The 15,771-nt window shown below is 39.3% G+C and overlaps 1 protein-coding gene, 1 long non-coding RNA gene and 1 pseudogene across 16 annotated transcripts in view; 1 reads left to right on the plus strand and 2 right to left on the minus strand.

Moving 5' to 3' along the window:
* The window catches only part of LOC105470973 (uncharacterized), a 93,307-nt gene extending 79,394 nt beyond the window's left edge, over positions 1-13,913 (plus strand). For 2 of the 3 annotated variants that reach the window (XR_011619594.1, XR_011619593.1), the window contains exons 3-6: positions 5,573-5,635; positions 6,766-6,801; positions 11,817-11,887; positions 13,722-13,913. This is a non-coding gene — a long non-coding RNA (uncharacterized lncRNA). The remainder of the gene's footprint in view (positions 1-5,572; positions 5,636-6,765; positions 6,802-11,816; positions 11,888-13,721) is intronic. The other variant, XR_011619595.1, reaches the window with a different exon arrangement.
* The window catches only part of LOC105470974 (RNA binding motif single stranded interacting protein 3), a 1,471,638-nt gene that overhangs the window by 14,598 nt on the left and 1,441,269 nt on the right, over positions 1-15,771 (minus strand). For 8 of the 13 annotated variants that reach the window (XM_071090773.1, XM_071090775.1, XM_071090774.1 and 5 more), the window contains 2 exons: positions 14,245-14,325; positions 11,069-11,196 (listed from right to left, as the gene is read on the minus strand). In XM_071090773.1, the coding sequence (XP_070946874.1) occupies positions 11,069-11,196; positions 14,245-14,325 (209 nt within the window). Of the gene's footprint in view, positions 1-11,064; positions 11,197-14,244; positions 14,326-15,771 lie in introns of those variants that run through there. The other 5 variants (XM_071090772.1, XM_071090779.1, XM_024789415.2 and 2 more) reach the window with 1 other exon arrangement.
* Positions 11,882-13,726, minus strand: LOC105470972 (uncharacterized; annotated as a pseudogene).

Consider the following 15,771-nt stretch of genomic DNA (forward strand, 5'->3'; position numbering starts at 1 on the left):
GCTTTTAGCTCATCTGCCTCTGTTAATGGCATCAATAATTTCATTGTTTTGCTTGGAATTTTTAAGTCTTGTTTTTTTCTTTCTTTTTCTTTGGTCTCTCCCTATTCGGCTTCCCTACCTCACCATCATACCCACTACCATCATACTTCAGACCTTTACCTCCTCCTGTGTGAATAATTGAAATAATGGGACTGGGGATTTTCAATGCTTCCAGGTGCCTTGTCTACTTCAGCAGGAATAGCAGTCCCAGAACAAAGAAAATGCTGTCCAAGCACCTCAGTATGACACATGATACTAGAATCTGGGTCAATTCTGCCTTTTCATACTGTTCTATTAGTCTGTCTCATTTCTCAGAGAAATACTCTGAGCTTTCCCATCTATGCACTTTGGTCAAACTGTTATTCTGCCTAGAACATTGCTTTTTCCCATAAGACCTACATCCAGTTGCCAAAACTTCCATTAGTGTTTATCCAGCCAGAAAAGAAAAATGATGTGCATTCTATCACTACAGTACTTTTGAGGAGAGTTCTTTACATTTTCTTCATTGTAGTACATGGATAGCTAGATATAGATATGGATATAGATAATTCACATGTAGATCTAAATCATGTACTGGATTGTAAGCCTTGGAGGGCAGGGATCCTGTCTCCTAGTACAGTACCTGGCATGATGCTGGTACTACAAGTGAAGTTGGACCTGCGTATGGAGGTGATGGGGAGACTGTCACCAGAATCTGTTAGAGGCAGAGATGCTCTTTTTGGATCAGGCAAAACACCTGCTTCCCCACCACATCATACAATGACCAGGCAAAGGTACCTTACACCTAGTAGGGACAGCCTTGAGTGAAGAACGCACTTCACTGGAGGTTCACAAATGGAAGCAACTAAAGCTTCTTTAATCAGGCAGGGAGAGAAGGAGATTCTGGACAGTTGCAAGAAGGGGAAAAATTTGCATTCTGAAATTTCCGAAATCCATCCTTGAAACATGCTCCTCTTTACCAAGCATCCATTGGTAATAGAGTCATTAATGTTTAAATCAAATCATGTCATTCCTGTTTTTTTAAAGACTTCCAAAAGTTTCCTAGCTCACTTAGAATATAACAAAGTATAATCACTGGACCCAAAGCCAAGTAGCCAAGGGCCAAAGACTCTATAACAGCTGGCCTGTTTGACTCATCTCCTGTTACTTTCCCCTCTAGTTCAGAACATTCATGCCTCAGGTGGCCCCTCAGGGCCTCTGAACTTCCTGTTTCATCTACTTAAAATAATTTTTCTCCCAATTTCTCCATGATTAGCTTCTAATTATCTTTCAGATCTGAAGGCTATATAGACAGGCTTCCCTTGATACCTAATCTTAGGTATGCGGTCACTTTGCATCAAAATAATCTTTTAAAATAATCTGCTTTGTAGCTCTCTTTTTGATTATTTTCTGATTGATCCATTGATTCTAAGTCTACTACTAGAAGGAAACTCCAAGAGAGTGCGGGAGGCATCGGCTTCTTTCATTAGTCTTTCCCCAGCACCTAGAATGCTGCCTGTCACATAGTAGGTGCTCAATCATTAATTGTTGGATAAATGAAATGTTTTTTTTCCCCATTTATCCAGACATCATTAAACTGTTAGCTTGGTTCTGGAATCATTCATTTCCTTATTGTGTTTTGGCACAACCAAAGCCAGTTTCACCTACTCACTGAGTCTGGAGAGGTGTTTCTGGCAAACAGTATATTCATGAGAATTTTCTTAAAGAAACAGAAATAGGAGACACTTATTATAAAAACTTTGCTCCAAGATCTGTGGTCAGCAATCCGGAGACCCAGGAGAGCCAATATGGATAGCGTAGTTCCACTTGAGTCTGACAGCCTGAGAACCAGGAAAGCTCACGATATGAATTCAAGTCCCAGAGCTGGCAGGCTCAAACCCAAGAAAAGCCAATGTTTGCGTTCAAATCCAAAGGCAGGAAAAGACCAATGTTCTCGCTTAATCAGTCAGCTAGGAGTTTTCTTTTATTCAGAGGAGGCTCAACTTTTTGTTCTGTTCAGGCCTTCGGTTCAGGTCCTAACAGGACAAGGACCTCCCACACTGGGGAGGACCACCTGCTTTACTCAGTCCACTGATTCAAATGTTAATCTCATCCAAAAGCAGCCTCACAGACACATCCAGAAATAATGTTTGACTGACTATATGAGTATGCCATGTTCCAGTCAAATTGACACATAAAATTAACTATCACAAGTGAACTTCTTGTCAACTTGGCGTTCATATGCATCTTCACAAACCATATTTAATCTTTAAAGACAATAACAAGGACGTGATTCATTATAACAGGACACAATTATCCTACATATGACTGAAAACACACTAACCCCTTTCACAGAAATAGAGGTAAAGTCTTTGAGTGACGTTTACTCTCCTCTTTGATATTCTGTAACTTAAATACTGATGTAAAATGAACAATACTTAAATACTATGATATGAAGTCAATATACAATTATACATAAGAGAGTAAGAAAAGATATTTGCTTAATATATATGTTAATATATAAACATACACACACAAATGTATTCATGAAAAGGTAAGGAGATATTGATGGCAATTACAGTCTTTATTGCTGTAGCTGGTTATAGCTGATATTTAAAATAATCTTCTTTCACTATCCATTCTATGTTCCCTTTGCCTTCAGCAAGTACTTCAGCTGGTCATGCTTCTTTGGTGGGGTGACCCAAACCTCCATTCCTGAACAATCTAGGCCATTGGATTGAGTAGTCCTGTTTGGATTGTGTTGTAATTTTCCATTTACCTTAATCACAGGGCATGGTAATACTAAGAGACACACTGAGGGATCTCCTGTATTCCAGATATTCCCTTCCTTACCTCCATGGTAGAGTAGTAGTCCAATTTCCCTTTGTTAGTCAGCATTAATCACTCCAGCCAGCACAGTAACTCCCTTATTTGCTTGTTGATTTGGAAACATGAGGAGTCCAAAGTGGCTGAGCGGCAGTATTAACTTCTAGTTCAGTAGAATTATTGTTGTCTCTCCTGGTGGAAGCATTCCTCCCTTAGCAACTGAGGTCTCTTGGCCAGCAGAACATAATGTCATGGGTACAGGAAGCAAAAATTTTGCTGGTGAGTCACTAAGGGTATTAGTGAGTGGTGCCCCTCTCATTTTTACCTTTTAATTTCTGGACCCATGAAACCTGGCTATAGGAGAACAGCACCATGTATATATTGGGTACTCATTCGAAGCACATACATACAGCCTTTCAGAAATCCTTCACCCATCCCTGCATAGTATTGCCAGTTAGCTAGCATTGTAATTGAGTCTTCAAAAGGACATTCCACTGTCGTCAAGCCAGCTGCTTCATGGTGGTGGGGAACATAGCAAGATCAGTGAATTTTATGAGCGTAGCCCATTGCCATGCCTTATTTGCTGTGAAATGAGTTCCTTGATCAGAAGCAATGTCATGTAGAATAACATGATGGTGGATAAAGCATTCTTTAAGTTCACTGATGGTAGTTTTGGCAGAAACATGTATAGGAAAGGCAATTCCACATCCAAAGTCAGTTTGTTGTCTAGTAAGAATAAGATATTGCCCCTTTCATGATGGAAGTAGTTCAATGTAATCATCCTAGTACCAATTAGCTGGCTGATCACCTCAGGGAATGGTGCCATATCAGGGATATGTTGCTGGCAGATTGGGCACTCAGCAATGCCTATGCCAGGTTTTCCTTGGTGAACAAAAGTCCATGTTGCTCATCTCACTCATAATCTTCATCTCCGTAACCATGGCCATTTTGTTCATGAGTCCATTGGACAATGACAGGAATGGCTGAGGAAAGAGGCTGACTCATATTCACAGACACATATTCATCTTATATCTTGATTATGAAAATTCTCTGTGGAGGTGATCCTATGATGGACATTTACATGGACTATCAACATCTTCTATTTATTATTCATAAGATTTTCACATACCTTTTCCACAAATGTCTTTGTCGCCAATTTCCCAATCACGTTCTTTCCAAGTCCCTGACCATCCAATCAAACTCTTGGATATAGCCCATCATTAAGTATATAATCATACTTCTGGCCATTTTTCCTTTCAAGCAAAGTGAACAGCCAGATGCACTGATATAAGTTCTACTCGATGAAAGGATTTCACTTCACCAATGTCCTTCACGAATGGCCCAGAAAGAGACTACAGTGCCTCAGCTGCCCACTGTTGGTTGTACCTGCATATCATGCAGAGCCACCTATAAGCTAGGCCTGAAGAGGCAGGATAGCGGGAGTGGGAAACATGGATATTTGGGCCACTTTTGCATGTAGCTTTCTGTGCCTTCAGGGTCTGCTCAAGCCTCATCATGTATATACCACTTCCATGTCCATCTTTATGGCTTGGTGAGTCAGATAACACCCAGTTCATGACAGGTAGCTCAGTTCACATGGTAACTTGATTGTGCATAGTTAAGTGTTCAGTTTCTGTTGAGGCCCAGTAGCAAGCCAAGAGCTATTTCTCAAAAGGAAAGTAGTTATTGATAGAGATGGCAAGGCTTTGCTCCAAAATCCTAAGGGCCTTCACTGCAGTTTACCTATAAGAGCCTGTCAGAACCTCCAAACAGCATCCCTATTTGCAACTGACACTTCAAACACCATTGGATCTCCTGAATTATATGACTCAAGCGACAGAGCAGCTTCCATCACAGCCTGGACCTGTTGTGAAACCTTCTCTTATTCTGAGTCCCATTTAAAACTAGCAGTTCTTTGTGTCACTCAATAGATGAGTGAGAGTCACATACCCATATACTGCCTCTAAAATCCAAAGAAGCCACTCAGCATTGTGCTTTTTTTAGTGATAGGAGATACTAGATGCAACAAGATTAAACTTATATTTCATCCTTAGGGATGTATTTTCACAAACCTACCACACTGGACCTCTAGAAATCACTGACAGAAGTTCCTTGAATTTTTGTTGAATTTATTTACCAATCTCAGACACACAAATGCTCTACTAATAAATCTAGAGTAGTTATTACTTCTTGCTCATTAAGTCTAATCAGCATAGTGTCATGAATATAATGGGTCAGTATGATATCCTGTGGAAGGGAGAGACGATCAAGATCCATGCAAACTAAATTACGGCCTAGGCTAATATACTCCTGAGGTAGGATATTGGAGGTATATTGGTGGCCTTGAAAGTTGAAAACTGTTTCTGGTGGGTCTTATTGACAGTAATGGAGAAACAAAGGAATGTGCCAGATCAACACATGCCTAACAGGTTCCAAGGGGTGTGTTAATTTGCACAAGCAATGAAACCACATTTGATACAGCCACTGTCATTGAAATCGCCACCTGGGTATGTGATACTGTTTGGCTCTGTGTCTCCACCCAGATCTCATCTTGAATTGTACTTCCATAATTTCCATGTGTTGTGGGAGGCACCCAGTGAGAGAGAATTTGAATCGTGGGGGTGGTTTCCTCCATACTGTTCTCATGGTAGTGAATGGATCTCATGAGATCTGATGGTTTTATCTGGGGTTTCCGCTTTCACATCTTCTTGATTTTCTCTTGTTGCAGCCATATAAGAACTGCCTTTCACCTCCCGCCATGATTCTGAGGCCTCCCCAGCCATGTGGAACTGTAAGTCCAATTAATCCTTTTTTTATACCCAGTCTCGGGTATGTCTTTATCGGCAGCATGAAAACAGACTAATGCAATATGCTTACAATAACCTACTGTCCTTCTCTAAGTTCCATCTGTCTTTTGCACAGACTAAATGGGCAAGTTAAATGGAGTTATAATGGAAAGCGACACTGCATGTTTCAAGTTCTTGATAGTAGCACTAATTTTTGCAGTCCTCTGGAAATGCATTATTGAATTTGGTTTACTACTTTCCTATGTAGAAGCAGTTCCTGTGTCTTCCATTTTGCCTGTTCCACCATAAAGGTCCTTATTCTGCAAGTGAGGGAACCAATGTGGGGACTCTGCAAGTTACTGAGCATTCTAGAACTAAAGAAACAACCACAAGATAGGCTTGGGGATTAATGGAATCCACTGTGAGAAGGACCTGAGCTAAAACTCCATTGATCACCTGACGTCTGTATGTCTATACTCTGGTGCACTATGGTGCCATTTTAGGTCTCTTGGAATTAATGTCAGTTGTCCAATAGACTCTGAAAGATCTGATTTTTTTTTTTCTTTTCTTTGGTCAGAGGCAATAGGTCCCTTTTGGGAAGGCTGAGAGAAAAATTAACAGTATACATCTTTGATAGTTTATCAGTGTCTTTCTTTGAGGAAACCCAATCTCCTTTTCAGTCAATGGATTCTGGGTCTGTAAACTGGCTCAAGTCTGGGAATTGATTGAAGTGCCATGAATCTCTCTCTCTCTATGATTCAAGTTAGACATTTATTCACCTGACCTAGAACTTTTCTGCTTATATAAGCCAAATAAGAACTTGGCAGACTTTCTATGTATTTCACTTCTAGGAACACCACAATCAACCAGCCAATGTCATAAGTCTGCATGAGCCACACAATTCTGATTGCTGTTTTAACTCTTTTGTCCTCTACAGTAACCATGCCACCCTCACTTTTGGTGATGGAATGTTGCCACCTGGCTCCAGTCACTCAGGGACCAATCACTCTAATTGCATTTAGGTTTCCCAATTCAGTGACTATAGTTCCCACTGTAAGTTCTGGGCTACAGAGAAGAGCAATTACAGAGTTATTCAAGGATGCCAAGGCTCCCCTCACACATGTATTTCTTACAGTTGTGGTGAAATGTCTTCTGGACCCTCCCACTGTAGGTGAGTAGATCTTAAATGATAAACCCACTCTAATATTAAAATCTCTCTAAGCCTTTGAATCTCTTCCTGTAGGGCTAGCATTTCCAACTAGCTCACTGTGGGTCATCTCTTGACCCATGTTTTAGTCAACCAGCTAAGCTAAGCTATTAGAGTCTTTATAACTTCTTGAGTTGCAACATTAATTGCAGAATCTATGCTTAGTGAGCCCATGTCAATTACTTTGGGCTGATCCAACGTTATGTTCCATTATTATCTCACATCCTTGATATCCATTTCCACACATGTTCCATGAATTTCTGTCTATATAAAGTAAAAAAATCTAAGTAGTTCTTCTGAAGTGTAGTGCACCTCCTTATAGGTGATATTTTGCATCTCACCTTTAAGGGCTTGCTAGACTTGAGCCTAGTTATAGATCTAGAAGTGAAGAGGGGTGGCGGAGGTGAGTCCTAAGAGGACTCAGCTTTGTCTTACATGACAACTGACTCAGAGGAGGCCATTCCAGTTTTTTCAGGCAATGCAGGGTTAAAAATCACTCCCAATTGTAGTGGAGAAGCCACTGTCACTGGGCATGGGGAGGCTTCTTCCACTGGCAAAGAATACTCATCATATTTAGGGACTCACTGTCCCCAGCTTGATTAGATTTTTTCCCCCATATATCCATGACAATTACAAGATCCCACTCTTTCCCAATCAATGCCTTCACTTTAACAGGAGATACTCAGGAAATTAGGAGTTCAACCTCTATTGTAACTCAGCCTGTCATAGGATGAGATTCTGGGTTTGATTTTCAGCAATCTTAGCCATGTGGCTCCAGGAAATAAAGGGCTTTTTCAAGGCAGCCATAGAAGCCTTCAAGTCATTTATACTGTGTTTAAGCTGAAAATTGAATCCCTGAATGCATCTTCTTCTTTCCCCACTATGTCTAGTGACATTAGGAGCAATCAGACAATCATATTCATTAATTTCACAAAAATGTTTGAAAATGTCATATACATAGTCACCCATCTCCTTGCTTCTTATAAATGGTTGATTAGGAGTATCTAATTGAGATATTTTGCATATTTCCATTGCCAGATCATGTCATGGAATATAAATGCTCTCTTTGCTACTAGAAATAGTCATTAGTTTTAAATATAATCAGATCAGAAAACCAATTTCAGAAGTTACTGTATGTGTGTGCATGTACATATATATATACACACACATACACATATGAGAGAGGGAGAAAGAGGAGAGATACAGAGATTTTCAAAAATAAACTGGCTTGCACAATTATTAAGACTGAGAAATCTGATGATCTGCAATGATCTTCAGTTGGCAGACTGGAGACCCAGGAGAGTTAATAGTGTAATTCTAGTTTGAGTCTGAGAACTGAAAGAGTTGGTGTAAATTCTAGTTCTATAGCTGGCAGGCTCAAGATCTAAGAAGAGCCAATATTTTTGTTCAAGTCCAAAGGCAGGAAAAGACCAGTGTTCTAGCTCTAGCAGTCAAGCTGCAGGAGTTCCTTCTTACTCATTCATGAGAACTTCAATCTTTTTGCTCTATTAAGGGCTTCAACTGATTGGATAGAAGCCTTCCACAGGGGGGAGGAAAATCTGCTTTAACTGATTCAAATATTAATCTCATCCAAAATCACCTTCACAGACATACCCAGAAATATTGTTTGGCCAAATATCTGGGCACCCTGTGGCTCAGTCAAACAGTCACATAAAATTTCCCATTATCCACAGTATTTCTCATCTCCCACCAATGTCTCTTGCTATGCTTTACACGTAGCCAACATCTGCTTCTTTTCTCACATATAACCCATTGACCAGGCTGAAAAAAATTTTCAATATGCTTGGACTGGAGTTCCAGAGTCTACCACAGTATTAGTTTTGCACATAAAAGTGATTCACACAGTAAATTAATAACATGCTGCTTTACTCAGTAACAATCTTTTCTGAAAGTCATTATTGATATTAATAATGGCAATCGTAATACCTTATATTTGTAAGGTTAAGTCATATTCTGAGCAAATTTAATTTGTAAAGCTGACTTTAGATCTGAACCACACATAATTGCTTTGATGAATCTAATAAACAACGTATATTGAGGTTTAAAAGTGACAAAGATTCTCTTCTTGCTCAACTTTTAGTCAGGCATGTCTGAGTCCCCATCTTGAGTAGGCATAGACTTTTGCCCCCATTCTTGTCAGTTCTTTATAGTCTAGTTTTAGCAAGAATCTTACTAAGTCAGTTTAAAGAGAATAGCCTATGGTTGATATGACCACCCTCAATATCTGATCACTTTTCTCATCCCCTACATTTGATGTTATCATTCCTTGCTCTGCCTTCAGCAAAAAGCCTGTCAAGTTAGTTTAGCAGTAATTCTCCTGTTCTTGATGTCTTCTCTTAGTAATTCTCCACTCACTGACCCCCTCACTCGGCTTGTTGGCTACAAATCCCCAGGTGTCTTTGCTGTATTCTGAATTGAGCATGTTCTCTCTTCCCCTATTGCAATCATTTTAATACCTATTTTTTAATTTAATTTTATTTTTTTTGAGATGGAGTCTCACTCTGTTGCCCAGGCTGGAGTGCAGTGGCACGATCTCTGCTCACTGCAAGCTCCATCTCCCAGGTTCATGCCATTCTCCTGCCTCAGCCCCACCAAGTAGCTGGGACTACAGGTGCCTACCACCATGCCCAGCTAAGTTTTCTGTATTTTTAGTAGAGACGGGGTTTCATCATGTTAGCCAGGATGGTCTCTATCTCCTGACCTCATGATCCGCCCGCTTTGGCTTCCCATAGTGCTGGGATTATAGGTGTGAGCCACCATGCCCAGCCTAATACCTATAGTTCTTAATGGCAAAAACCACAATTACTTTTGTAGCAACCTAATAAATAAAGTATTTCTTAATGTTTTAACAAATATCAGAATAAACTTTTTCTTTAAGAAGAAAATTTATTATTTTAAATAATGGAGCAGCACTCTGTAGATAGGCAGGATTTGTCTAGGGATTCTCTATTGATCAGGGATTTTATTGCTATCTACAAAGTTGAATAGTTTGCATGCCAAGACACCTGTATAAAGACTTTCCTTTTGTAAATTGTTTTGGTTTCAATAAACAGCCCTCAAACTTTACGAAAGTTTGCCAAATGTTTACTCAACACAAAGCCAAATGTACTTTGCATTATGGGTGATTTAAGGATTTTCAAGAGTAATTCTGAAAATCCTTGCCAATTTTATTCCTGAATAAGACCATATTTTCTATTACTTAATATCTTAATACCCTTTTTCATGGACATTTAACTGTGTATTCAAAGCAACCCTACAAGGGGGAGTGTTGCTGTCTTCATTTAAGAGTAAGGAGACCGAGACTAAAATGCAGGCTCTCTATTCAGTTTCAGGTTAGGAATAGTATAATTTTTCCAATAATAAATATGGTAGATTTTTTTAAATGGCTGCAATGCCTCTCTCTATATCAAGCAATTTCAAAGTGAACTGCTACACTGACTGTTTGGCCAAGTGACTTGCTTTGGCTAATGACATATTAGAAAATTAGCTATAGGCCGGGCGCGGTGGCTCAAGCCTGTAATCCCAGCACTTTGGGAGGCCGAGACAGGTGGATCACAAGGTCAGGAGATCCAGACCATCCTGGCGAACCTGGTGAAACCCCGTCTCTACTAAAAAATACAAAAAACTAGCCGGGCGAGGTGGCTGGCGCCTGTAGTCCCAGCTACTCGGGAGGCTGAGGCAGGAGAATGGCGTGAACCCGGGAGGCGGAGCTTGCAGTGAGCTGAGATCCAGCCACTGCACTCCAGCCTGGGTGACAAAGCGAGACCTCTTCTCAAAAAAAAAAAAAAAAAAAAAAAAAAAAAAAAAGAAAATTAGCTATAAACAGAATTGAAGAGTGCTTGTACATTTGGGCTTGTTCTTTACTATTCTTGAAATTCTGAGATTTCCATGTGAATTAGCCTGCTGGAGGATCAGAAGCATATGGCCCGGTCACTTCCATCACACATCCAACAGCTAGCAACACCCAGAAGCAGAGACGCATAGATAATCAGCAGCTGTTCCTAGATGTTTCATTCCTCTCAAGATCAGAAGAACCATCCACCCAAAGTTAGCCCAAATTTCAAACCCACATAATCATGAGCTAAATAAATGCTTGTTGCTAAGTTTGGGATGGTTTGTATTTCATCAAAAGCTAACAGATACAACATTGAGAGAGTGATGTCAAGATGGCTGATCTCAAGGAAAAGAGCTTAGCACAGCCCAGACTTACTTAGACTGTTGGTAAGAATATGCAGGTGCATGTTCGTTGGATGTGTCCACTGCTATCTGTTGCTGCTGACCACTGGTGTCCTGGGATGAAGGTGCCACTGTCTGGGGAGAGGTATCAGCAACAACACCCTAAGGAGGCAAATAAGAACATAAAAGCCTTACTTGCAGCAAAGGGCCCTCTCTAGATAGGCGGTAAGTACCCCTCTTCTATTTGGCTTAAGTAGAGATGCTCTCAGCTACATGAAGTCACAATAGGTACTCAGAGGACACCCAGAGAGCACATTTAGATAAGGGCTAAGTAATTCACCCTAATGTGGCACCAAGAAACCTTGCCATTAGAAGTTGTTGAAGTAGTTAAGTGGTCAGAAAATAATTTTGCCTATACTTGGAACTTTTAAACCAGGTTTGCACATTTATCCACAAGAAATAATAATTTATGCTCATTCAGGATTCTTACAAAAACTTGTATGTTCAAACATTATTTTCCTGGCATATTTTACCATATCATGTCTATATCCTTTGGGATAATAATGGAAACTGATCTTAATAAAAATATACATCAAAGTTTGGAAATCTTTTCAAAGGATGCTATCAAGTAGGTTTTCTCTTCAGTAATTTGTTTTGTTTTGCTTTGTTTTCTGGTATATGAACTGAAAGTCACCAAGAAGTTTTAAGAAAACAACAAAAAAACTTGTCCTTAATTTTGGTTTGCTTTTCCTTCACCCTTTCTATTTTTTTGTTTCTCACAGATGCTGGCAAGAGTGAATTTCTGGAATTCGTCACAATCAAGAATATAATTTTGGATTCCAGAGAGGCATAGGTGATTGTATTTGGTTGTTACTAGGCCTAAGAAGAGCACCTATCTTGATAAATTTTCCTGGTTTTATTTGTAGTCCTGGATACCTGCAGTGATGTCAAGTAATCTGTCACTGAGATTCCCTAAATTTCTTCTTTAGAATTTGAAAATTCTCTCTATATTTATTCAATATTTTCTTTCCTAATTCACTACTTGCTATTATTTATTTTTTGACACCTCCTACTACCTTTACTTTATAGATATTGATAAATGTTCAATAAGTGTTTTAATTAATGCTTTTCCTTATAATCACTGGTTCAAGGCAATGTATCAGTATATTTATATTTTTCTCAGTGAAATATTTCTTTTTAATCCCTAAATATAACTATAATTAGACTGTTTCCAATAAGCCACACTGTTAAATGTCTCAATCATCAAAATGGTCAAATTTTATATATAAGTATATGTTTTTCGTGTACACAGAAATGAAAATATGTGGCAGAAGTTTACACTTAAAGTGCCTATTTTCTCATGGCATAGGTGCTTTTTGATAGCTAAATATAGCAAAGAACATGGAATTTAATCATATATTCTTGAAATTCTGAAAAGACAAAACTGTTTAAGATTTGAGACCTATAGGTCTGGAACACATGAAAGATTTAACAATTGGAACTCCTTGATTTCCTAAGCTACATAACAGTGCCCTGTTAACTTGGTATGAACAAACATTTGTCACACACCAAAACCAGAAAACATTTGAGAAGATCCAATTTAGTCTGTAAAGGTCTCCCTCAATCTCAGAGATTGAGAGTCTTGGTGGATTTTTATGTGGAGTGGTACCAACATAGCAGTTGCTTGCCAACAAATAGAGTAGCAAAGACATCAACTGCAGAGGATTCCCAGCTGATGAGAAGGAATGCAGGTGACCATAATGCACATGTGCATCAGGAGAGGGGAAAGAAGGGCAGTCAAAAAGTAATGGCTAGAACCAGAGCAAAGAATATACATACCTAACTGTTTTACCACCATCGGCATAGCTCTGTACCCTCTCCATTTCTATGTGGTTTATGGCTCTGTCCAGTAGAATGATGTGTAGAGGGCATAGATTTATCCCAATGGAAAGAGAGAATGAATGCAGCAAAACTTCCATTAAGGACAAGCTGACATCATCATTCATGATATTCACAGCAATAAGAGTTGTACAACTTTTCTTGTCTGTAAGAAGCTGCAAACCTGTGCAGGTTCATCACCTAGAGCACTGATTTCTAGTCTTTGGGTACATATTTTAAAAATATGATGTTCACAGTGGCTCATGCCTGTAATCCCAGCACTTTGGGTGGCCGAGGCGGGTGGATCACCTGAGGTCAGGAGTTCAAGACCAGCCTGGCCAACCTGGTGAAACCTCGTCTCTACTAAAAATACAAAAAACAAAACAACAACAAAAAAAAACTAGTGGAGCGTGGTGGTGGGCACCTGTAATCCCAGCTACTTGGGAGGCTGAGGCAGGAAAATCACTTGAACCTGGGAGGTGGAGGTTGCAGTGAGCTGAGATTGTGCCATTGTACTCCAGCTTAGGCAACAGAGTGAGACTCTGTCTCAAAAAAAAAAAAAAAAAAAAAAAAAAAAAGTTCAGTCTATACTCCAGTCAAATTCATAATCTGTGGGAATATTTTTTAAAGCTCTCCAAATAATTTCAATGTGCAGAAAAGTTTGAGAACCAGTGCATTAGTGCAGTGTCTCTCAAATTTTTAATGTGCATTTGGATCACTGAGTGATCGTCTTAAAATGCAAATTCAGATGCAGTAGGTCTGGATAGTACCTAAGAGCCGACATTTCTTTTCTTTCTTCCTTCTGACAGGGTCTCCCTGTTTCACCCAGGCTGGTCTCGAACTTCTGGTCTCAAGAGATCCTCCTGTCTCAGCCTCTCAAGTAGCTAGGATTACAGGTGCATGCCATCATGCCCAGCAAGTCTGCATTTCTAACAAGCTCTCAAAGGATACCAATGATGCTGGTCTAGGAACCACTCTTTGAGGAACAAGGCATTAAAGAACTAGTTCATTCACATAGTTGCAAACTTTTTTCCTTTTGTAAGTATTTGTGATTAAAATTGTTGGAGTTGTGATTTGGTTTCTAGAATTTTCTCTAAATATGAAAGAGACTCCCATCAAGAGACTCCCGTCGTGCCTCTGTAGCAGATGACCTCATTGCATGTGCAAAGCAAAACACAACCACATTCAAGTAAATGTTTATACTTTCATATACTGAATGTTAGAGTAGCACAAAAATTGCAAGTGAGGATTCCTACGGTTATGGGGGGACTACAGTGTATGCGACTGAGATTTATTTATTCTAACCTCTTTATTCGACAGAGATAGACTTACTTCAATAGAAACAGCTGTCGGAGGCACAGGCGTGTACTGGGGAATGTAGGTCCCTTGCATAGGAGCAGCAGCAGTCATATACTAGAGAGAATCAAAGAAAAATGCATGTGAACTTTGAGCTGCAACCAGTGAGCAAATTAAATACCACATGAGACTGCTTTGGCTGTGGGGCCCATAGCCAGTGTGTATTTTTTTTTCCAACTCAATTTTCACTAAAAATAAGGCAGCTCCTCTCAGTATTGAAAGGCCTTTCTTACTAAATTTAGCACCCACATTAGCCCTACCTCTTAATTATCGATATGAGTTAATTCACCCCCATTTCCTCACTTTGTCCTTTTACACATTCTAAATAAGATCTCAAACATTTCACATCTAAACACAAACTCCAGGAGAGTAGGGATGATGTCTCGTTTTTACTATCTTTTATTGCTAGCACCTATCACACAGTAGGCTCTCAACAAGTATTTGTTGAATGAATGATCATATAAATTGTTAGTAATATTATTTTTTGAATTTAAAAAAGCAAAGTAATGCAATAGCTATGTGATACATTCGCATTACTGGCAAATGTCATTTTTTTCATTTTTGCATCACTTTTTTAAATATAAAAGAGTATTACAGATAATATTGAAATCTCTATTGTTCCCTTCTCCCATTTCATTCTCGTATCACTGTTAAAATTTCGTTTCCAATACCTTTAATCCACCAAATTTTTCTTATTGCGATGAATAATGAAGCCTAATCATTGTTTGTTAAGTTGTAGTACTCAATAAATTGTGTATTGAGGATAAGTTGTATTTTTGCAATGAAGAAAGGGAGCCCCAGTAAAACTACATGTTCAGTTACATAAGCATAAAGTATGACCCATATTCATAACACACATATCCACCCTGCAAATTCAAAGTTCTACTCTTCAAGAATTGAATTTCCTATGGAATCAAAACATCAAAACTGGAATCATCAAATGAATTCAAGGTTTCTCAATTCATAATTTTTGGTAGAAAATCAAAAGCTCCTTATTCTAAATTTGCTGAGATCAAATACTAAGTTCATGTATAAATATGAAAAAGCTAAATTACTGTTTTGTGTATGTGTATGTTACTATATTCAGTATTTAAGAGACATACTGATTCTGAATCAAGGAAAGCATCTGAACACTAGTCCATCTTTTCTTTCTTGCTGTTGGAATGCAGTGGCGTGATCTTGGCTCACTGAAAGCTCTGCCTCCAGGGTTCAAGCGATTCTCACGCTTCAGCCTCCCAAGTAGCTGGGAGTGCAGGTGTGTGCCACCACACCTGGTTAACGTTTGTATTTTTAGTAGAGACAGGGTTTTGCCATATTGGCCAAGCTGGTCTCAAACTCCTGGCCTCAAGTGATCCACCTGCCTCGGCCTCCCAGAGTGCTGGGATTACAGCCGTGCGCTACTGCGCCCAGCCGGCATCTGCCTTTTCAACAAGATTACTCTATAGAGTATGTTGTAGATAACAGTTCCCTGGCCATTTCAGGTAGATAACCTGCCTCTTATAT

The sequence above is a fragment of the Macaca nemestrina genome, chromosome 2, assembly GCF_043159975.1.
Source record: "Macaca nemestrina isolate mMacNem1 chromosome 2, mMacNem.hap1, whole genome shotgun sequence".
NCBI classification, from domain to species: domain Eukaryota; kingdom Metazoa; phylum Chordata; class Mammalia; order Primates; family Cercopithecidae; genus Macaca; species Macaca nemestrina.